The sequence below is a fragment of the Micropterus salmoides genome, unplaced genomic scaffold (genome assembly GCF_014851395.1).
Source record: "Micropterus salmoides isolate LMB-PRFRI ecotype aquatic unplaced genomic scaffold, ASM1485139v1 Ms_hic_scaffold_16, whole genome shotgun sequence".
Taxonomy (NCBI): domain Eukaryota; kingdom Metazoa; phylum Chordata; class Actinopteri; order Centrarchiformes; family Centrarchidae; genus Micropterus; species Micropterus salmoides.
The window spans coordinates 31,381,843-31,405,727 of record NW_024040707.1 but is presented as its reverse complement, the minus strand read 5'-3'; the positions used below and the strand labels follow the sequence as shown (position 1 = coordinate 31,405,727).

General features: G+C 43.8%; 2 protein-coding genes and 1 pseudogene across 3 annotated transcripts; all 3 read left to right on the top strand.

The window, feature by feature from the left end:
• The first annotated feature begins 5,465 nt into the window (after window positions 1–5,465).
• LOC119905837 lies at window positions 5,466–7,234 on the top strand (annotated as a pseudogene).
• A 2,849-nt stretch (window positions 7,235–10,083) lies between these two features.
• Window positions 10,084–15,857, top strand: si:dkeyp-110g5.4 (uncharacterized protein LOC561637 homolog). 2 transcript variants are annotated; one of them, XM_038723414.1, is made up of 4 exons: window positions 10,084–10,235; window positions 11,326–11,923; window positions 12,633–12,773; window positions 14,853–15,857. In XM_038723414.1, exons 2-4 carry the CDS (start codon window positions 11,339–11,341, stop codon window positions 15,375–15,377), a joined length of 1,251 nt encoding a protein of 416 aa, XP_038579342.1. In that variant the 5' UTR covers window positions 10,084–10,235; window positions 11,326–11,338; the 3' UTR covers window positions 15,378–15,857. The 2 variants fall into 2 exon arrangements, with proteins under 2 accessions (XP_038579342.1, XP_038579341.1); XM_038723413.1 differs by having other exon boundaries at window positions 10,188–10,334.
• Window positions 15,858–16,833: 976 nt separating this feature from the next.
• Window positions 16,834–22,959, top strand: LOC119905971 (insulin-like growth factor I). The gene is made up of 4 exons (XM_038723415.1): window positions 16,834–17,082; window positions 18,466–18,610; window positions 19,886–20,079; window positions 21,110–22,959. Exons 1-4 carry the CDS (start codon window positions 16,834–16,836, stop codon window positions 21,308–21,310), a joined length of 789 nt encoding a protein of 262 aa, XP_038579343.1. The 3' UTR covers window positions 21,311–22,959.
• Window positions 22,960–23,885: the final 926 nt, after the last annotated feature.

Here is a 23,885-nt window from a genome sequence, read left to right as displayed (position 1 = left end):
GTCACTCATTTAGCCGATGCTTTTCTCAAAAGCAAATCCCAATTGCTATGTCAGAGGGCGCACCTTGGGAGCAACTAGGGGTAAAGTGTCTTGCTCAGGGACACACGTATCACAGTGGGAATCAAACCCAGGTCACACACCAAAGACATATGTCTTAACCACTACCCCCACAGAGACAACTTGTTCATGTTCAGAATCGGAATACTTTATTGATCTCCGACGGTGAAGTCTTTGTTTCAGATACTGGCAAGATGGAAAAGGAATAGGAATAATAGGTAGTTGAAGTTAGTGAGTAGAGAATATAATAAAGTATACAAATCTAAGAATATAGCCTAATAATGATAATAAATGTGGATATCTACAGTATTATACAGTAGCTTATTAACAAAGGTGTAATTGGCAGGAAAGCTATAGACCCTAGTGTAATAATTAATAATAATGAGAGCTGGCAGTGATAAGGTGTAATGGATTAAAAATCTGTAACTGAGTAAAGTTTAAGTTGTTTCAAGAATGATAAATGAACAGTGGAACAATGTCTCACATTTGTTATATGTCAAGAATTGTATTCAGAAATATTCAGCAGTTTTGGGGCTGAGTCGGGTTTTTTCTCATAATTGACATCACCACCCTTGGAAAAATTTGTTCACATGGTATATTTGTTATTGTCAAAGATAAATATTTTTTGCCATCATAGGCCTACAGGTGTGGATACTACAGCACATCGCTCCAATAAATCATATGATTGTGTGTCCTTGGAACAAATCTGTCAAATGAGTTAGAAGCTGATGTACAGTTTGTTCCAAACACTGAATCAAGCATAGAAGCGGCAAGTGTGCCACCTGTCGAAACAGGGGTGAAACACACCAAAGCCTCGCTTCGCAATGGTCACGTGACACTGACGTTTTGAACCACGCTTTGGAGCAGTGTTTGTGCTGTGCTTCGGGATCTTGACACAGCGTCGACACGTCAGTATCGAGCGTCCCATCCCTAGGAGGCGCCTCTGACCTTGTTATGCCTTACCTTCCTCGGTCAGAGCTGTGTCTAAAGTAACCGCTGTATGAAAGTTAATTAGTTAGGGTAGATCTAGAGTGTCCAACTGTAGACCTCGTGTAAGGTAGCACGACACCTGTCAGGACAGGAAATACACGCAAAAACTACAAAATAAAGGGTACGATTTGACAGGAAACGCATTCAAAAATTATAAAGTTTAATCACATAGACATAGGGGGATGGTTTTTGTCGTTGATTTATATTTAATTATTTAGTCAACATTGTAACGGGAAACTAGCAGGCTAATTCCTTAAATATAGCATATTGATTTGAGCCTATTCTACTTAGCACTTAACATGCCAATGTAGCAACAAAGCCCACTGTATATATCGCTTCAATCATTCAACTAGTAACAGTATCTTTTTTTACAGGCACTATTTATTCTGTCAAAATATGACGTTAATTCCGCCCATACAGCTAGCTACATCCATTCACAGAAAAACATTGTCGTTGATTAAGAGTGTAACTTAGCCTATCTTCCAGTCATCCTAAAAGAAACACACACACACTTCTCATTCATAATTTACATAATATACTTTACATAATTTACATAATATACTATGGTATTGTACTGCAATCAGCAGAATTTAATAGGAAAAACGGACAACTGTGGAAACTGGACTATAATTTAAGCTTCGTGGGAGTCTGTAGTATAGGATGTTACCGGCGGGATTAATAAATAAATAATAGAAGCCTGGACAGAGACTTCAATGCTCATTACGTGGTCAACACTTTCTCTCACACACAGCAGCCCACTACTTGCCCCAGATGTGTGTGAGACTGCAACAAAGTTTAAGTTTTAAAGAGGTGGTATTATGCTTTTTGGCTTTTCCCCTCTCCTTTATTGAGTTATATATCTTTTTTGTGCATGTAACAAGTTTGCAAAGTCCAGCCCAAAAGGGAGTTCCCATCTCCCACAGAAAGCTCTGCTCTAAACTGCTTGAAAACAGCTCGTTTGTAGTCCAGCCCTTCACTTCCTTTACTTGTGACGTCACAATGAAAACGCGTCATAAAGCTTGCCAAGCAGCTAGTGGGGGTCAGGCACCCCCTCAAACCAAGCTAGTCTGAGTAGAGGCCCTTTGGCTTGACTCGCCTTTGTTTGGGTTTCCATTGTAGAAATGTTGTACCTGCACCTGCTTCCAGGTACTTTTTTTCGTATCACCTCACCTCCGTTGAGGTTCCAAGCCAGCTGAGGGATACTAAAATGTAACGTGAAAACACAGCAGACTGATTGGTCAGAGAGAATATTCACTATTTACTGCATCATCATTGCGTACGCCAAACAGAGGCCAGCAACAGAAAGTTTTATATTTTACAGTTTTCGTATGTAATTTTATCTCTAAATCCACTTCTGAGAAGTTTTGAGGTGAGAAATCAGCTGTGTAGATTTCAAATATTGACAGATGGCGGAACAAAAATGTGCTTGAATATTGTCGGAGTTAAGGAGCTCCGCAAATGGCACCGGGGGAAGCATGCGCCAACCAGAGATGCTCACAAGTCTTTGAGCTACAGTCCAAGTCAAGTCTTAAGTCTTTGAGCTAGAGTCAAAGTCAAGTCTCAAGTCTCTGAACAAGAGTCCAAGTCTCAAGTCTTTGAGCTAGAGTCCAAGTCAAGTCTCAAGTCTCTCGTGGTTATAATGAATGTTGTATCACCTGCTGCGTTCAGTCCAGGTTGCTAATAAAACTGCATGGCTATAAGGAATTCTGTAACTGTAACCTGTTTTTCATTTACAGAGCACAACCATGTAATGTGCAATGCAATTATTGACAGCTTATTAAATACTGTAAGTCAACACACTCCCCAGACTCTTAAACCCAGTGTAACGTTAACTAAATAAAATTGTGACATTGCATAATCAACAATAAACCTGTAACCTGTTTTTAACTTACAGAGCACAACCATGTAGCCTAATGTACAATGCGTCTACAATTATTGACAGCTTATAAACTACTGTAAGTCAACACACTCCCCAGACTCTCAAACCCAGTGTAAGTTATAACTAAATAAAACTGTAAAGGTACATGGTCAACAATAAAGCTGTAACCTGTTTTTAACTTACAGAGCACAACCTGTGCAATGCAGTTAATGACAGCTTATAAACCACTGTAAGTCAACAATCCACCAGACTCTCAAACCAGCAACGTTATAACTAAATAAAACTGTAAGGTTACATGATCAACAATAAACCTGTAACCTCTTTCTAGCCAACAGTAATAATTAACGTGATGGCAGCCAGCGGGACGCAATGATTACGTTAATCGACCACCACAAGTTTGGCAAGTAAACAAACGCTCGTTCATCTTTTCATAACGAATGACAGTCGGAGTAAACCTCTCGTAGGTCGTAGCTGAAGAAAGAAGCAAGCTAACATTAGATGGCCAATGCTGAGCTAAACAGGTTTACTTACCACAGGTTACTAACCTATTTGCGTTCAGCGCGTCTTTGTTTGGGTCTTGTTTTATGAAGTTTTAAAGCCAAAGTTTATGATAAATGGCTTAGCAGCTGCCAGTGTTTGTTGTCCTCTCTCACGTGCGGCCGCGCGCAGCAGATGCTACATGTTACGTAGGCAGGTTATAGGTAAGGGAGGGAGGGGAATAACGGCAAGCTCATCAGACGTTTCCTAAAAATAAACATTGTTCACGAGTCCCGCACCTCGAGTCCGAGTCAAGTCTTAAGTCTTTTGAGGACGAGTCTCAAGTCGAGTCTGAAGTCACTGTGTGCGACTTAAGTCGCACTCGAGTCCGAGTCTCTAACTCAAGTCCCCATCTCTGGCGCCAACCTGCTGGAGGAGCGTGTGAGGCCGGCCAGCCGCCCACTCACAGAGTCCTCTGCTCCCACTGTCACACAGACCTCTGCAGCAACAAAGGCACAGGAAAACACAGCTGGAAGGTTCCCTTTCGGTCGGTACATTCGGTACAACACATTAGTATAGGGATTGCGTCGTCGTGAGACCAACCTGAAGAAACTTTATCAAAACGCCCATCAAGGCCACTGAGACTGTTGCAGGCAGAGGGAGTCCTGCCTTCCCTTGGGGCTATAAAAGCCCCTGCAGTCTCATCTCCTCAACCTATTTGCACTTCACCTCGCAAACCTGACTTTTGCTGAACCCTTGCTAGCGACTCAACTGTCCGATAGGAGGTGAGCTTGCTCCCTGCCCAGGGCGTCGCTAACAAGTCGTTTCTGCGTGGTCCTGTTTAGCGCGCAAACAACTGTTTAGCCCAGCTAACAGATATTTGTTTAGCCCAACTAACAGACACCCCAGTCCAATTCAGTTTAGCGCAAGCTAACGTATCGTTTAGCTCTGTGGCTTACACTACCCCCGCCTGTTTAGCCTCTAACTGGCGATATAACAGAATGGCCCCCGAGAAAAAGAAGGGTCCTCCTAGCGTGTCTAGCAGAGCTAGCATCGCCAGGAAGCCCAAAAGCCGCCCATGCCCGAGCACGTGTGGATTCTCACTTTCCGAAACAGATACCCACGACGCTTGCCCAGTTTGTCTTGGTATGTTGCATGCCAAAGCTTCACTTACCAGCCCAGATTCCTGTGCGCACTGCCGCCGGCTCGACAGGACTACGCTGGAGAGACGGGTGCTGGGAAGCTCAGCTGCTCGAGAGGACCCTCTGTTGTCGCTGGCTCTTCCACAGAGTTGGAACTTGACCACGTTTCCCAGACTGGGGCGCCGAAACTGGTGGGGAAGAGGACGTGGAGGAGAGCCAGGCCCTCAGAGTTGGTGACCTCACAACCGAGGCCGATGGCTCTACCCAAGGCCTTCATTGACCTGTGCCGCTGCGCGGCCGAGCATCTCGAAGTGCCATGGCCAGCCCCACCCCCTCGCCAGCAACAGACGTGACTCGCTGGTAATTATTTTCTTCCCCAGCAGCCGGCAACAGTGAGACACAAATTTCCGGTCTTCCCGGACTTTACGCTGGAGCTTTCACAGTCCTGGGCAACCCCTAAGGCCCCGCTCTCCCTGACCTTCTCTCAGTTCCTCGACCTGGAGGGTATGGAGGCAGCCAGACTCACCAACATTCCGCCAATGGATGAGACGCTGGCCACACACCTGGCACCTAGGTCCAACTCGGCTAGTGGTAAGCCAACACTCCCGAATAAGCAGTGTAGGTTCTCCGCCTCGCAGCTAGAGAAAATATACCGCTCGCAAGGCCTGGCTGCATGTGCACTCAACACGGCATCCATGCTGCAGGCTTACCAAGCAGAGAAACTGCGTGACCTCAAAACCCTCGAAACGCGGACATAAGCGAGGTAATAACCCCTCGCCTGCAGAAATGTATGGCCCTTCAGACACGTCCTGGAAGTTTCCCCAGTTCCCCAGCAGAGGACGTAGTTGTACCGCAAATGGTAATGCTGAACAGGCTGGCCGCAAGACAGGCCATCTGGCGTGCCTGCCTCGCAGTGGGTTATGGATACTGTAGTCCAAGGCTACAGACTGCAATTCATGAAACGCTCTCCACTGTTCAGAGGAGCTGTGATATCAAAAGTGCACCCATCCGCTGCCCCCGTGCTGAGGGAAGAAATCCGCTCTCTTCTAGAGAAGCAGGCAATAAGCATTGTTCCCACACACGAAGCTCAAAGGGGGTTTTACAGCCGTTATTTCGTCATTCCAAAAAGGGACGGGGGCCTCCGTCCCATTCTGGATCTGAGAGTACTGAACAAACACCTGAGGAAATTCAAGTTCAGAATGCTGACCTTGCGCCAAGTAATGCAATCAGTCCGACCAGGAGATTGGTGCACTACAGTGGATCTGAAGGATGCTTACTTTCACGTGGCCATGCTGCCGAAGCACAGACGGTTTCTACGCTTCGCTTACGAGGGCACAGCGTACGAATACCAGGTGCTGCCGTTGGGATTATCCTTCGCTCTTCGCACTTTCACCAAGTGTTCAGAGGCAGTTCCTCTCAGAGGTCAGGGGATCCGAATCCTCGACTACCTGGACGATCTGCTGATCCTGTCAGATTCAGCTCAGCAGGCCAGCATCCACACGTCCAGGCTGCTGTCTCACCTGGAGTCTTTAGGCTTCATAATAAATCGAGAAAAGAGCTCCCCAACCCCCAGTCAGAAAATCGGCTTCTTAGGACTGGAGCTAGATTCTGTGGAGAATCAAGTGCGGTTGTCGCCTCCGAGAATAGCTGCTTTCAATCGTTGTCTAGCGCTGTTTCAGCTGCATCACATCGTCCGCCTCTGCAAGTGCCAGCAGTTGCTGGGTTTTATGGCATCCATGATTCCAGCGGTGCCTCTGGGCCTGCTGCTGATGAGGAGGTTTCAGCGATGGGTGCATGCCAAACAGACACCCCTCTACCCCCGGGAGGACAGGAGAGTGAGAGTCACGCAATCGTGCATGAGCGCTCTGCTCCTGTGGAGGGACTTCGCCAGGTTAAGCATGGGAGCCCCTCTGGGCCGGATCTTTTCTCGTGTACTGGTAACCACGGATGCATCCAGGTGGGGCTGGGGTGGCATTTGCAGGAACGTTCACGTGAACGGGACCTGGACAGACAGGGAGAGGACATGGCACAATGTACTGGAAGTGTTAGCTGTGTTTCTGTCACTGAGACACTTTTACTACACGGGTCTGCTGGCGGGACACCACGTTCTGGTACGCAGCGACAATATGTGCATTGTCGCACACATCAACAGGCAAGGGGGGACACGCTCCCTTTCCCTGCTCTCTCTCTCCCACAGCCTGCTCTCATGGAATAGCACGCGTCTACTGTCACTCAGAGCGACGCACATCCCAGGGCGTGCTAAACAACGGCGCAGGAGTGGAGACTCCACCCGGATGTGGTGGGGCGGATCTGGGATCGGTTCGGCAGGGCCACCGTAGATCTCTTCGCCTCCAAGACAAACACGCACTGTCCTATGTTCTTCTCGCTACGGGATGACAGCGGGCCCCTCAGGTTAGATGTGCTAGCCCATCCGTGGCCCTGGTCCCTACTTTACGCGTTTCCCCCGGTAGCCTTGATACAAGCCACGCTGGAGTGCGTGCGCCTGGAGGGCTTATCGAAGATTCTGATTGCTCCACGCTGGCCCAGGAAAGCATGGTTCGCGGAAATAGTAGCACTTTTGCAGGGGACACACTGGTGCCTCCCTGTGCACAGAGACCTGCTATCACAGGCTACGGGGCAGATATGGCTCCCGCATTCGGAAATCTGGGACCTGTGGGCTTTTTATTGACTATCTCAGCATTCCATGTGGCCCACCAGGGGCATGGCTGCTTCTTGGGCCCTTTTCAAAGGGGTTCCAGTCGAGGACGTCTGCTCTGCCGCGAGCTGGGCTTCTCCACACACTTTCATGAAGTTTTATTGTCTGGACGTGACAGCGCCGGATGTCACCTAGTCAGTGCTCTCAGCAGGGAAGTGATGTAAATGACATCACAAGTCCAGCTGTCCCAGGGCCGGATCTACTTAATCTAACTGAAGAGGATGCCTCAGGGCGTGATGATATACGCCCATACTAATGTGTTGTACCGAGTGTACCGATCGAAAGGGAACTGGAGGTTATGAATATACCAATGTTCCCTGAGGGAGGGAAACGAGGTACAACACAGTTCAGCCCCTCGCCCCCGGCTAACTCGGTGAAGTGCAGTTTAGACTGAGGAGATGAGACTGTGCAGGGGCTTTTATAGCCCCAAGGGAAGGCGGGACTCCCCCTGCCTGCAACAGTCTCATTGGCCCTGACGGGCGTTTTGATAAAGTTTCTTCAGGTTGGTCTCGCCATACTAATGTGTTGTGCCTCGTTTCCCTCCCTCAGGGAACATTGGTTATATTCATAACCTCCAGAAATCATACTTCTTATCTGTTTTTACATTCTGAGTAATATTGAAATGTTTTAACCGTAGACTCTATATATTTAAGAGCTGTGGGCTCGCTAGTGTGTGTGTCGCATTGAACATTACGTCGCGGCAGTTGTGTGTGGCGTCACTATGACGACAAGCTATGTATTATCTCTGGGTACTATCTGGAACGGAAAATGGAGCAGGGCCGAGTAGAGTTGAGTCTTTCGATTTGCGCTATGGTAGCATTTTTCGGCAAGGCAGCATAGATCATCAGAACACCTGCAACAGTTCAACATTTAGTCTTAATTGTAAGATGTGGAACAATGATGTTGTGTGGTTGTGGACTGAAGTAACTTATACCATCTGCTAGGTTATGGTCACAGTCTGAAGCGGCTTTGATTTGGATCACACTACCTTGTTTCTTACGACCCGCCCTTCTCTGCTTCTGATTGGCTAGTAGTCCTTACCTGGGAACCGCGCATGTGCAAGGCCCAACAAAGATTAAGTTCGTAAGTAAGATAAGATGCATCACACTGTAGCTCAAGAGCGGAATGTACAACACACAGGGTGAAAAGAGGAGCTGCAGCAATGTGCAGTATGAGAAAAATATGTTGTTTTTTGAAAATTAAACCACGCAAACCTGTTCTGGTACAACCCCTAATTAAGATTTTGAACCTCAAAATGAGCATAATACCACCTCTTTAAAATCCTGAAATAAACCAACAAAGACTACTGCTCAAGGAGAGACCGCAAATCCGCCCTTTATCGTATCATCCATCCATTGTCAACCGCTTATCCTGTGTACAGGGTCGCAGGGGGGCTGAAGCCTATCCCAGCTCACACTGGGCGAAAGGCGGGACAGGTTGCCAGTCCATCGCAGGGCCACACATAGACAGACAACCACTCACACTCACATTCACACCTAAGGGCAATTTAGAGACACCAATTCATCTAACCTGCATGTCTTGGGAGGATGCCGGAGCACCCGGAGAGAACCCACGCGGACATGGGGAGAACATGCTAACTCTGCACGGCAACTGGGGTTTGAACCCACGACCTTCTTACTGTGAATCATGTCGTAATGACATTCATGCGGTGCGCAGCATAGTTTGTTTGGAAAACGTGTTTATTTTAGTATGTTTCTTATAATATAATGTACATTTAAAAATAATGGTTGTTGGTAAATGAATTACTGACCTCCACAGATGCATGATTTTACTGCTTCAATAAGAGCTCAGACTCTCCTTATGGACCGTAACTAGAACCCTGCTGGACTATCAAACTATACAATCTGTAAAAATTAATGCACATGCAATACAACATATCTGCATCGATAATTTTGTAAATATCCACTTTTTAAAAATGAATGGAGACAATAGCCTATTGTAATAATACTTTTACTTTATTCACTGTACACACACAGATTACACAGTTGGAAAAGGAGCTGGCAGCAGAGGCTGATTTGCATTATCCAAAACATAAACAAAAAGTCTGAATGCATGGTTCTTTGCATGTTCCATCAAAATATCTACCACTATCAATATTTGTACATCTAAATCACGCAAATTAGGATATGCCAACAGTGGCTGTGGTGAGGAGGAGTATCTTTATGTGGATAACTGTTTAAATAGCCCTGTATGTTAAACATCTCACTGCTCCAAAACAGCTGATTCAAACTATCAACTCATTATGAATCCTGAAGCTGCTTCAATCAGCTGTGTTGAAGCAGCGGTACGTTAGTTATAGACGGCGAACATATACCAAGAGCAATGCATTCAGACTTTACTCAATGTTTTGGATAATGCTAATCAGTCACCTACCGCTGTCGCAATGTGTAGAGTAGCGAAACAACCAAGAATGCATCACGTTATTTCTGTGGGGACGTAAAAAACTGACCAGTGTTGTGCCGCATTATGCCTGCCTACCGAGAACTGCATGCACCTCGCGGGTGATAACGGTCATTTACGCTGAGAAAAGAAGTGGATGCAAATCTCGGCAGGTAGCCTACAAAATTTGATCTGCCGAATTATGCATCCACCTCTTTACGTCCTTTTCAGACACTTTGCTGTGCTCATTGATCAAACGGCGTTATCACCACATATATTTACTAAATGTCAAGGAATGGTACTTCTACTAAGTGTATTTAACACTATTGATGGACCCCACATAGAATATTATAGCGTTTAAAAGCAGTATTTGGAGGTGCATGCAATTCTCGGCAGGCAGGCAAAACTCGGCATGATGGTGGCCTGATGGTGGACCCCTCTCTGGTTAGATTTGTTTAGGTGACGCTTTTATTCTGAAGAGCTCGGCCCGGAAGTTCCGTTGTTTTCTGGAGACGAGGATAAAATGCAGCGAAACGCGACCCGGACTGTTTAAAGCTGCGGAGGCATCTTACAGGTACGCACAACAACAACAACAACATCGTCATCATCATTATCATGATGGAGTCTGTTTAATGAAGCTCGGCTGCTGCTCGAAACGTTTGGCTTCCCCAGGGTCAGTGTCGCCGTTGAAACGCGTTACTATGGATCCGCAAACTCCATTTTCCCATTTCCTTGTTGAGTTTAGGTTGTGGACTGGTTTACTAAATGCGACCCAGCTGTTGTTATGGTCTTAAACAGAGAGGAAGGTGAATGTTAATGTTAGCTGGTGAAACAAAGGTGGCCTGCTTTATAGACTAACGTTACACTGCGGTATTAACAGTAAGCCAAATGGCGAGTGTTATAAAGAATGAAGCTGGCCTCGCCTTCACCTCACACATCATGTTCATGTAGACAAACATAAACATTATATTTGGCTAACAGTGATGTTTAAAACCCAAAGATATTTAAACTTAAGTTGAGGCTTCCGGTTAAAGGGCAGAAAGGCTGGAAACCACCGGATATGAAATACTGCAAGTCAGGGTTACCTTTCAAAATAAAATGATTATAGTCAGGGATCATGATCCACTTCTAAGTGCAGTTTCCACCTCAATTGAAAGTTACACGTAGGAACACCTTACAAAAACTCAAACTCTTTGGTTCTCAACATACCAAGGAGGTGCAGTGTCCTGCTGACTGACTGGAATATCAGCTGACATTTTACAAAACCAAAATTTCAAAGCACAAAATAATGAAACAGTATGGCTAACCACAACCCTAGCTCTGTTTTGTTATATATCAATTAGTAATCAATTACAAAGCCGAAAATGGTCCATCACAACTTTACATAATGAGAATCTTCACATCTTTCATTTTGTCTAAAATATTGGGGAGAATTCAGTTCATGTGAAAATTGTGTGTAAATTTGATAAATTAAACTTATCTGTTATTAAAACTATCATCTGAACTTGTACAGTAGTAGTAGTAGTATAGTAGTCCATAAAAATTATGTCGGGACATCAGTTAAAAGCTGGGAGGAAATAATGGGAAGTAGTTATTTGGCTCATTTGTTTGTAAAAGTACCTGTGATATGGTGCTTTAATAATAAACTCTGTATGTGTACACAGGGAAAAACACAGCATGGACGTCCTTGACAGACTAGAGATCTACATTCCAGAGGAGGCTGAGGTGAAAAGCATCCCTCTGTGGAGCTTAACAAACTCAGTGCTGAGGCGAATGGGCCTCCCTCTGTGCAACTCTGACGGCTCCAGGAAGCTCGCAGACTCTCCAGAAGGCATATGGATCTGTCCAGCAGTCGTACGGGCGAAAGGCCAGAAATCGGCCTCAAAAACGGGAAACGGCGTGACGGAAAACATGTCGTCGCTGCTGGGCAGGGAGATTCGGGCTGCGTCCGGTCCCTTCCGAATGTCCTTTGTGTCCTCAAATCGCACAGCTTACAAGGTGTTGAAGGAAACTATGCCTGGTCAAAAGGTGTCCATGCCGGGGCAAAAGGGCTCTGCACACACATCTCGCACTTCCATGTTACCTCAGGGCATGGCGCCGCAAACATACAAAGGTGCTGTTGTCATCTACCACGGACGCATTTACCTGTCCATCAAGAAGCCCGGTCGAAACCACAGTCAGCAAGAGACACGTGAACCACAGATGGCTTCCCAGTCGTCCATTCCTTCAACATCAGACCTGTCATCTAAAAGCCAGAGGAAGGTAACATAAAGATCCCCTCCACTCAGAAAAATGTCGAACTTTCACTTGTACCTGTGCAAAGTTTGTCACAAGAGAGGTGTTTTCACATTCCTCTTCTGAAGGGAGAGATGTCTGTACACTTCCACAGTGAAAGTAGAAAAATGTGGAGTGCAGTTTGTGGATGTAAACCGGTACCTGGAGCTTCCTTCCTCTGTCTACTACATCTGTGCCGCTTGTATACAGGAAACATCACCATCTATAGCATCTATAAGCATATTCCTGCTCCTCAAAGGATGAACCCTGTTTATTTCATTGACACCATGACATTTCTATACACTGATATTCATTTATTGTCATTGCAGGGTGCACACAATGAAATTCAGGTGCACTGCCTGAAACTGTGCTCAAAAATATATTTTATAAAAACCTAACATTCACACACATACAGCTCACACAAACACAAATAGTCCTCTAGCGGGACAAACTTGACATTTTCAGCTCCAGTACTTTTAATAATAGCTGAACAATAATGGTGCTGGCTGGTCTGCGCTACGCTTTCACTTGTGGTGCAGTTACAGTTTCAACCTCAGGGGGATGCTGCCTGACTTTTACCTTGCTTTCTGAAAATGGAAACCACAATTATGACTGTAAAATTTAAGCAGATGTTGGAATGATTCACAAAGATTTTGTTGCAGTAACGTTTATCTGTGGCTCGTCTGTCCTCCTGCAGCGCCAGCCCCCCCCGGCTTCTCTTGAACCTGAGGACAAAGAACCACAGAGGAAGAGCTTTCGTATCACTTTGCCCCAAATCATGCCAAAACAGCCAAAAGGTCTTCTCACAAAAACAGATAATCACTCCACCACAGATCAGGTGAGTGTTATAATTTATGTTTTTTCCTAAAGAGGTGGTAGTATGCTCATTTTCAGGTTCAAAATCCTATTTAGGGGTTGAGGGTGGACAGAGAAGGGGCGGGTCAGCGAGATGCCGGTAAACAGCTTCGATTCACAGGGTATCCGCGGGGTCTTAAAAGTATTAAAAAAGTCTTAAATTTCAGATTCCAAAAATAAGGCCTTAAAAGTCTTAAATTTCATTACGAAAGTATTAAATTTCGTATACCAAGGTCTTAAATTTTTTCTTGTCCTTTCGTAGGATTTAATTAATGCCGCAACGTCATAAATGAAAACTTTGTGTGTGAGAGACTTAATAATTTACTCCGTTTGGTATGACTCTGATGGTATACGGCAGTACAGGTAACGTTACTGTTTATGTCAGTGTTTAGCTTTGCCTGCCTGCCGAGAATTCCATCCGCCTCCAAATAATGCTTTTAAACGCTATAATATTCTTTGTGGGCTTCATCAATGGTGATAAATGATTCGAAGTATATATTTTATGAACGTTTAGAGTCTTTAATATTTTAATACACTTAGAAGTACCATTCCTTGACATTCACTAAATATATGTGGTGATAACGCTGTTTGATCAATGAGCACAGCAAAGTGTCTGACAAGGACCTAAAGAGGTGGATACATAATTCGGCAGATCAAATTTTGTAGGCTACCTGCCGAGATTTGCATCCACCTCTTTTCTCAGCATAAATTACCGTTAGCACCCGCGAGGTGCATGCAATTCTCAGCAGGCAGGCAGAATTCGGCACAACACCTGTCACACTGTGGCGAGGGCTAATGGAACAGCGGAGCTGGAAGACCCGCTGGAGGTTACAGGTCAGTTAATGTTACAACAGCAACGGAGAGACAGGTGTGTATGAGACGAGGACGCATGTAGCTTTCATCCCTGTGATGTCACAGGGATCAAAGGGAAACGGCTGGACTACAAACGAGCTGTTTTCAAGCAGTTCAGAGCAGAGTTTTCTGTGGCAGATGGGAACTCCCTTTGGGCTGGACTTTGGGCTTTTTCACTTTGCAAACCTATTACATGCACAAAAAAGGAATATAACTCAATAAAGGAGAGGGGGAAAAAAACTAAAATCCTAATACCACCTCTTTAATATAGTTACAGGATGCTTTAACAAAGAACACGAGACACAAAGAGAAGTGAAGCAAAGAAACTGAGAAAAATGTCAATAAGAATAACGTGGGTTAGCATGCCGTGCTGTGAGGAGATAAAAGGACGTGTACTAGATTAGAATCACTGACCTTCCTTTAATGCCTTATAAGTGAATAATAGAAGCTTATTTTGAAAATATAAAGGAATGAATAACTCCAGGTCAGTGCCAGGCAGTAATGGTTTGATTTTAGCGATGCAAGACAGAAAAAGTTGGTTATTGAGGTTAAACACTACACAGAGGTTACGGGCTGAGGGCTCATGATTGGTCAGCCTCCTCCTTTCACATGTTCCGACTCAAAAGCCAACCAGGAAGCAGATAGATTACACCATCTCAGCTGCTGGACGGCATTTAACATGAAACATGGTGCATTAAATGTTTATTGACATAACTTAAAGAATAACATACATGTACAGTCACTTTATTATGCTAGCAATTTATCCAAGAATCTGTCTATAAGACCTACTAATAATGTGACCAAAGAGAACCGTGTACAAATGGAAAAGAAAGGGGCCCTAAATCGAGCCCTGGGGTACACCAAACTCAAGTTTTGTTGTGGGTAGTAGTTAGGGCTGTGAAAATCTCATATGCCAATAACGCTACATATCCCATTGTAGAAAATCTTTTTTGTAAAATTAATGAAATATCATGAGTGCTGTCCGGAGTAAACTTTACTCTTCTCCACGACACCAGCAAGTGTGGAAGGACGTACCGTGGAGAATTCAAGTTGGATATTTGACAGACAAATATCTAACTAACTTCACCGCGTGAAAATATTACTGTAAAGTGCGTAATACATCATCATAATGGATTAGTTAAGTCTACATACTATGAATCCTAACAAATGAACTTGAGCCTCATGTGATGCTGCTGTGTTTGTCCTTTAGGAGCTCCTAAATGACAACAGGCCCAAGAAGAAACCCGCTACATGCAGAACAATACACAGTGACAACACGAAGGATCTTACTCACAAGGGAAGGAATGGATCCTCGTCCAAGACTGCATGCTCTGTCCCTCAGTCCACTGACAGCGTGCACAAAGTGGACAGCCGCTGTCATAAGGATGCTGCAGGAGAGCGGGCTGCAGAGGAACCACCAGGCCCGGAGACATCCTGGTTCCGTCCTCAGGGGGAGCATGAGGATGTGGCCAATGACAGCAAGGTGCAGGACCTGGGAGGCGGAGAGAGCCCCAGTCAAAGCAATGACATGGACAGTAGTAAAGCTGACAGGGGAGTTGATGTTGTAGAGCAAAGTGGCAACCAGAGCTGGACCAGGAGAGAGTCTCAGGGTGCAGCTTCCAGCTCCACATCACTACAGGTGGACTTCAATGAGCTGGCACAAGAGGAGAAGATCGCTCGGATGATGGCCAAGCTCAGACAGAACGAGGCGGCTCTCAGCAACCTGTCCTCCTAATGAGGAACGCCCAGTCAGAACACTTTACTTCCCCCAAAATGAAATCCTTGTTTAGTTTGTTAGAATGCTTTTAAACTTGGATTCACGTCCTTAAACTACCAGACGGACACAAACAGAAACCTGGAGATGGTTAGTGTGCTGCAAACTTTGAGCTTGTTGATCAGACTTCACAGCTCCCTCTGCTGCGCTGCTTTGGCGAAGCGTTGAGCTCATTGGTGTTCACCATACTAACTTGTGTTAGTATAGTTAGACTAAGTGTTCCTTAGTCACGTTTGCTCTGTTTGGTTGTGGGACACTGACCTTCTATCCTCTCCTGCTCCCCTCGCTGATGTCCAACCTGTGGAGCTTCTTAAAGTTAGCTCATGTTTGCTTATGTGTTTAACAAAGAAAGTGTTTATTCCTGATTTCTTCAAATGACCTTGGAAAGGAAATATTTCTGTTGCTGCAAATATCTAATTGCAATAAAGAAATGAGTGTGGATGGGACTTTGTTCATAAACAGAAATATAGAAAAAGTAAGGAGATCAAAAATGTGCCAGTTTACAAAATAATACAAAAAATGAACAAAAATAAATAAAATTCAGGATATTTAATAAGGAATGTACAAAAACACTTACCAGTAGCCAGTAGCTTCCTCATTAGCGAACATTGTGAAAAGAAGCAATCTACAACAGAGGCTTACGGCGGCCCCCCGTAGTTTACCTGGTTAGTTTTGCTCAAGTCCTGGATGCCTAATAGATCATGATCATGTTATTTGATCACACACTCAACATTTATAAATAACCTAATACTGCTGTTTGACAGAAAGTCAGACTGCACCAAATACATAAAGAGCTCTGTCCTCAGGATTTAGTGTTTCTGACTCTGGGAAAGGCAGTAAAATTCCCTCAAACTACTGTAACTCTGAACTCTTTTTAACCAGCTCACATATTTAGGCTGCTCTCTGTGACGACCTTTTGAAAATTTTGTAGTAGTTTTCACTGAGCCTCTTCTGGAACAGTTTTTGCCTGTCCCGTCTGATTCCATTTGTTCCCTGCGTCACCTCGTCGCCTTCTTTTCTTGTGGTATGTCTTACTCTAACTGTTTAATATTTTTGAGTCACTTGACAATAAATGGTTGGACGCATCCCCTGCTGTCCCAAACACATGGAGCATCTAGGGAAGATGTTTCCAGGGGACAAAAAAGTGACGACCAAACCTGGTTTGTGGCTCTAACTGATGATGATATTATGTTCATTGATAGTAATCACAGTGTCATTATAACTAAACACAGTTCAACAGCAGCACAAACTACATTCTCAAAATGATCTACAGCTGAATCACCTCTCAAACAGTTCAATAACTTCCGAGCATGAGAGCTTGATAAACAGAGGATTTATTAACTGGATCAGTTCCAGCCAGGGGGAGCCTTATAGTCTGGTGAATGCAAGTTGATTCCAGCCTTCAGAAGTGGATATCATGTCTGTGATAATGATGGATATCTGGTTACAAACACAGCAGAACATGTTCATCCCCAGTGACAGCATGCTGAAGCGTCTGATATCAGGTCTGGATGAGATGTGTGAGGCGACTGGGAGGAAACTTCGGCGCTGTGGTCCTCCTCCCCTCCTGCTGCCTGGTTATAAGACTGCAGGTCTGCTGAAGTCAGTGCTCACAGACAGGATGCACTCCTCATGCTGCCCCACAGCCAAACCACAGACACTGAAGGTAAGATTCTGTCTCCACAAATTTATGCAGGGAACAACTTTAAAGAGTTTCTGCTCTGCATCCTCTGGTACTCTGACAGTTTCCTAAAAAACAGCCGATGTGTAACTGTGAGTTCAGAGGATGGGTCTTGGTTGTCATTTGATTGTGATAGAAGGGAACGTGGAGAAATATTTGTACTGGGAGACTACAAATAAACATAATGAATGAATGTTTACTTTGATTTAAATGGAGCAGAAGTGGATTATGACCTAAACATATTCTGCTTTCCAGGAAACTTTGAATGGTTAAGAAATGATGGTAATATCCAGCTTCGTCTCTCTGTAAACGCAGCTGTTTAAAACAAGCACCTGGATTCAGCTTTGGGAACTGCTGATCAATCAGTAACCAGAATGAACCAGTCAGTCCCAGAGTCAGCTGATTAATATAACACATGTTCTGTTAATAGCTGATATATTTATAATACAAGGTGGATTCAGGCAGCTACTTTCACATTTATGTGCACAAATATACAATCTCAAGGTATTTCCAGAGCTTTCACCTCTGTCTACTGTGCTGCATATATACTGTATGTATACTGTACTGTAAATCTACTATACTGTACTATATATAAACTATGCTGTATTTATACTGTACTGTTGAAATTCTATACTGTACTGTACATCTACTGTACTGTATGTAAACTGTACTGTACTTTTTTTATAACCTTTATTGATCTACGAAGACATATTGAGATTAAAACCTCTTTTACAAGTGAGACCTAGTCAAGACAGGGTCAGATGCCAGGATCTAACAAATAAGACAACAATAATACAAAACAAAATGTTACATTGTACAGTTCAAAGACAAGACAACAATATTAGATCATATATTTATTTTGCAAAACAGCTGCAGCTACTGTACTGTACTGTACATATTCCGTGTACCATACTGCATATATATTGTATTGTATATAACTGTACTGTACATGTACTCTGACACAGCAGCATTAAATAAGAATAGTGCAGCTGTTTCTTCAGTTACCACAACACTGCTGTCTGAATCTGAAACATACCAGTGATCATCATTATTAATGATCTGTTAAAACGAGCGGGGCCACAGCCAGGACTCTACAGATACAGAAACATTAGTTTTAATTTAAATTCATTCAATTATCTTATTAGTATGACGGAATAGTGTGTCTTACATTGTGGATTATAAAAACTCCCTGAAACATTACTCAGTGTGTGAGCTGTGTGTCCTCAGTGGTTCATGACTGAGACACCTTTAGAAAAGCGTTGACCAGCATACAGGAAGTTGACATTAATAATAGTAGTGACTTGGACAGAAGAAACGTCATCCTTCGTGCTGAAGTTGTACATTGAGAGTTTTTGTTCTGGTCATCAGGTGCTGTGTGTTCGGGTGTGTATGTTCTACTGCACCATGTCTCTGGCAGGCTGGCCGCTCTCCTCAGAGGCAGCCAGACTCCGCTGTGGTACTGACCTCCTCAGCGACCTCATATTTGTGTGTGGGGACCGTGGAATCTACGTAGGTAGGTCTGTCTTCATGTTATGAGGCTGCTGATGAGACTGTGACTTTTCTTGTATAGAAGTGGAAACTAAGGCCTCATTGTGGCAGTAACGAGCAGGTCAGGAGCTCAATAACATCATTAGGATCCATCCTCTGGAACCTGGAAAGCAAGCGTACACAAATACATTCTTCAGATATAAATAGATACAAGCTCATTAACCAGAATCGAAGCTGGTGCACAGCGATGAGCTGAAGTTAGGGAGCGTCTCAAAAGTACATGCAAAATGACAAGGAAAGCTTCTCTGATATCTGTCAATAGATGCATTTTATCTGGGCCTCCTCCCGCTGCATGTACAGCTTCCATTTTATTTTTATATTATGTAACATGGGCAATAAAACCTACTTAGTGATTATAACATGTTCTTTAAACAAAGTGTTTTGCAGATATCACATCAATTGGTAGATTCTATCTTGTTATGACAGACATGCAGATTGATTCTGTTTCTTCTATTGTAGATTTTAATAATCATACAAAAGGCTGATAGGACCAAATGCTATCAAGGTTATCCTACCCTGAGTGCTAACACTTAACACTAGCAGAGGTGTATAACGCAGATATAGTCATGGTCATCCTGTCAACATGAAAACACTGCAGCAACTGAGCAAGTTATCAGCTCCACAACAACAAAACGCATCCTGAAGAGTAGCCACAACACAATGTCAGTCTCAGCAGCAAGAAGGCAAACTGTAATGAAATATAAGATCAGGTTCCACAGCTTTATACAACAGTGAAGTGTAGAAGTGTATTGCTTCTTCGTTACAATATAATCTCTGCAGCTGCTCACTGAGAGTTACTTTCAGGCCCTTTCACTTGATTACCTTTCCCCTATTCCGACCAAGGCCACCTTCTCCATCTGCTATCAGAGCGGTGGCAGTCCAAAATGGCAGCGAAGTCACCAGGACACTGTGCCTCAGTGCGTGATAGCTTTATTGTTAAAACACTGTTATCTGAGAGCAGCACAGCTTTCACACTAACAACACACAGAAAGCTGCATGAAGGGGGGAACAGCACTTCGAAGCAAAACACACACTTCACACTTATTAACAATGAACATTTCATGTCTGGTAGTTTAGTGCTTTGAGCTGAATGCTAACATGCGCACGTTAATATTAGCTCATGCTAATATTAGCAGATACAATGTTTACTACCTTCTCAGTGTTGTGTGTAAGCATGCAAACAAGATAATGAGGCTTTAAAGAAAAGATTGTGATGTTGGATGTTGTTATCTCTCTGCAGGTAAAGGTACGTGGTCCGGTTATGGGGCCCGGCCCAGAGGGAAAGGGATAGTGGACCAGTGCTGCCGGCCGTCTGGCTGTGAGCTTCAGCATCTGGAGATGTACTGTGCTAAACCAAAGAGCCAACAGCACACCACAGCGCAGCCAGCCACAACCACAGCGCCTCATACCACGACACAGTTGGACACACAGTTGGTATGACCTAACCCGCTTAAAGTTCACTCTTCATGCTGTTAATGCATATCACAACCTCAGCAGTGGCTGGGGACGGCTCAGCATAGATCTTTGATCACATGACTACAGGTGTTGTATGTGATGAATAGTAAATGCTCCGTATTTGTATAGCGCCTTTCTAGTCTTTTCGACCACTCAAAGCGCTTTTACACTACATCTGCATTCACCATTCATACACATTCATACACTGAGCCTAAGTGCTCAAACGGAAACTAACATTCACACTCACTCATACACTGGCGGAACAGCCGCCAGGGGCAATTCGGGGTTCAGTATCTTGCCCAAGGACACTTCGACACGCAACCAGGGGGAGCCAGAGATTGAACCGCCGACCTTCCGATTAACGGCCAACCCGCTCTACCTCTTGAGCCACAGCCGCCCCTAGTAGTACCCATAGTCTCTGGTCAAGGAGGGTGTTTGATGTCTGGGATTCTGACTGACCAAATCTGAAAGGGGACATTCAGACCTGGTCCAATTAGACCTGATCCAAGACAGATCCACGGCAATTTGGATGTCTCATAGTTGCGTCTCAGGTGGACCCACATGGACCAGACCTCTACAAGGAGGCCATTCACATCCACTGCCAAAGACCATCCTTGAAGGTCCAGGGTTACAGTATCACAAACACCTGTTATCATGTGACTGGATCTCCAAAGCAAACTCGAGTTATGAATATTCTGTCTGCCTGAAGTTAACTTTGTCCTCCACTTAGCATCAGACAACAACCACAACAACAAAATAAACTAATACGCTTGTGTTAGGATGGCCTTCCACTCAGATCTGAATCCACTGGAACATAATATAACAGACAAATAAAAGGTGGAAACTATCCAAAAGTGAGAGTAGTGACTAACACCTGAAACAAATACCATTATAAAGTTGATGTCTGTGATAAAGCCTTGCTGCAGGTCCCACACAGGGCCAAGGTTACCTGCTACCACCAAACTCCACGTCCTTGAATCTGCTCCTTATTCTTATCTTTGTTTTGCAGGCACAGCAATTCAAGGCGGTATTTCAGAAGAGACTTTTAGAGCACCTGGGAGCCCCCGACAGCCCGAAGAGGGAAGCTTACAGAAGGAAAACACAGCCTTCTCCTCGACGGAAAAGCAAAGCTCCATCATCGCGAAGGAGAATTACCACCACCAGCAGACCTCCTTCTTCCTCCCTTCAAAGAACGAGCTCTGAATCGTGACCTCTGATCTAATGAAACACTGAATATTTACTGGACTGTATCCAGCAAGTTTGAAGGGCTGATGCTGGCTGCTGTAATATGAACTTAAAGACGTTCTCGGCTACACAGATATCAAACTGGTCAGAAATCACAAGCCGGAATTGGAGATAACTAACCCACTGGCAGCCATGTTGGGGCTCCAGGAGACAGCTGACGTCCTGACACTGTCTCGGGGATAGCTGCTGCTACACTAACCTTTGGCCCTCTCTTTCTTCTGGAACAAAGTGTAACTGTGTAACTCCCTTGAGATCCACTCACACTCAGCTCTAATGTCACCTTTCCACTACTCTGGACACACGACTGTAACTATGGTGAGCCGTTTTACATTTATTCCCTAAGACTTACTAGTTGCTTTTTAAAAGCTATTTGTACTTATTACTAAAAATTAAGTACTAGTATCTAATCAATTGATACTAGTAAAACAGGAATAGTTACTAGTAACTAATAAATAAGTACAAGTAGCTTTTAAATTGCGACCAGTAAGTTTTAAGGAATAAATGTTAAAACTGCTTACTATACTGTAACCACCATATCTGGACCAGAAAGCTTGGCAAGTATGTCCTGATAGCTCACTAAGTCTTGGCCTTAATGTTTAACTGATGATGGACTTTGGCTTTTGGGAAATGGTGTTCGTTAAAGGCCGCTAAATGTTAAACACACAGCAATATAACATTGTTAACCATCCCTGTCTGGACAAATGGAGTGTACCAAATTACTTTCATTTGCCTTATTTTAAATGCCAAATCTTATATCTGGAACAGAACCTGGTTTCAGTGCAGCTCCTTTAGTCCTTTTCCACTGCAGCGACTTAGTGAGGCTTTTAAGACTCTATAGTTTGTTTACATTTTATTTAAAGCAGTAATACATTTTTTGTTGTAGTTATTTAATTATGTTTTACCTTACAAGGTTGCTGTGATGAACGTGATAGCAAAAATTGAGTTTATATATATACCTATTTGGTAGTTATGTAGCAACATTAGTATTACTTTAGAGTGTGTTCACTGTCCTTTTAGCTCTGTCTCCACCACCTCCTGAGATAAATATCTGTGTCTTTAGCTGCTAAATGCTCCACTGTGTGTACCTGTTAGCCGCCAACGTTATCTGTCTGCTGTTTGTGAGGTTATGTTACCTTCCTGCAGTGGAAAAGAGCAATAGGAGTCACACCAGTTGATGCCTAATGTCTGTGCCATCAAGAGCTAATCAAGATGTCACTGAGATGTTAGCTTCTTAGCCACTGTAGCTGATTGATCTTGTTTAACACACTCATTATTATGTATTTATTATTTACGTATATGTGAGCGACCTGCTGTGTGTGTGTGTATGTGTGTGTGTGTGTGTGTAATATCTGTTCACATGCAATTTTATTGCACTTTCAATTACAGTTTGTAGCTTTACCGTGTGTTTTGGGCACAAACGTTAGCAAAAGGGTTTGAGAGAACTTGTAGTTACATCTACTCCAGTTGTACTAATTTTTATTTTTCCTCTGTCTGAGATTATCAGTCACAGTGTGTTTATTATTTCAAATGTTGTGTTTAGCATGCTTTGTGTAAAAAACTTTGAATGCATTTATTATTTATTTCACTCTGACTATAATAAATATTAAATCGTCATAATTCTTTGTGGTGTTTGATTCGCCTCCTCTGGTGATTTTCACACATTGCTCACAGAGTTTGTTTTGAATTTAACATTGAACAACATAATATTGTTCACAACTTGATCTTTTGTTTTGACGTTCAGCTTCAGCGTGATCACAAATAGCTGACTTGTTTTACTTTGACATGACTGAAGTAATACGAGACCTGTCTATGAGTTGTCAAGGCCAACCCCGAGAGAGCAGGCTGATAAAGTAAATGGCTCCTCTGTGCTTATGAAGTATTATTCGGTGGTTAGTGAGTCGATTCAAACAGTCTTTTCAATGAGGGGAAAAGAGCACTGAGCATGTGCCATACATAAGCCTCATATTACATACAAAGGTAATTCAACGTGAGTTTACGAGCTGTTTCTGGAGATTTCACAACTTTGTCATCACATGACCAAAGTATGGTGGTTGTTTATGGGGGAAGATGGTAATGTTTGTCTCTGTTCAAAGATGGTGTCTAGTGTCCTCTGACACCAAATTCATTAAAAAAAACAACAGCCTTTTTCCATCTGAAGATTTTCTTCTTCCAGATTCAACCTCACAGATCCTGAACCATTGTTGCTGTCTATAAAAGGTTAAACTAAATGACAAACAGTCCTTCAGCGGTCTAATGAGGAAAGCTCTGTGGGATTGAGTTGCGCAAGACAACTATAAATGTGTTTGGAGGAAGTAGTCCAGAAACAACAACTCACTGCGTCGTCGTAGAGGCTCCGTACAGAGAGCGCTTGTATCAAAATTGAACTGATTTTTCATCTCATCCTGTACTGGACGTTTTGAGAGACTACCTGAGTTCAGAGGTAGGCTACTTTGGTGTTGTGTGATTTGAGCGGCTAACTCCTATTCTCAGATGGAATGTAACAGCAGAGCCAAACAGCTGGCTAAAGCCGGCCCGGAGCG

Excerpts from the sequence above, each read along its gene's own strand:
- si:dkeyp-110g5.4 (XM_038723413.1), top strand. The coding sequence starts at position 10,294 with ATGAAGCTCGGCTGCTGCTCGAAACGTTTGGCTTCCCCAGG. Across the intron at positions 10,335-11,325 it reads AAACGTTTGGCTTCCCCAGG|GGAAAAACACAGCATGGACG; the intron begins GTCAGTGTCGCC and ends ATGTGTACACAG. Across the intron at positions 11,924-12,632 it reads CATCTAAAAGCCAGAGGAAG|CGCCAGCCCCCCCCGGCTTC; the intron begins GTAACATAAAGA and ends GTCCTCCTGCAG.
- LOC119905971 (XM_038723415.1), top strand. The coding sequence starts at position 16,834 with ATGTCTGTGATAATGATGGATATCTGGTTACAAACACAGCAGAACATG. Across the intron at positions 18,611-19,885 it reads GGACCGTGGAATCTACGTAG|GTAAAGGTACGTGGTCCGGT; the intron begins GTAGGTCTGTCT and ends ATCTCTCTGCAG. Across the intron at positions 20,080-21,109 it reads CACAGTTGGACACACAGTTG|GCACAGCAATTCAAGGCGGT; the intron begins GTATGACCTAAC and ends TTTGTTTTGCAG.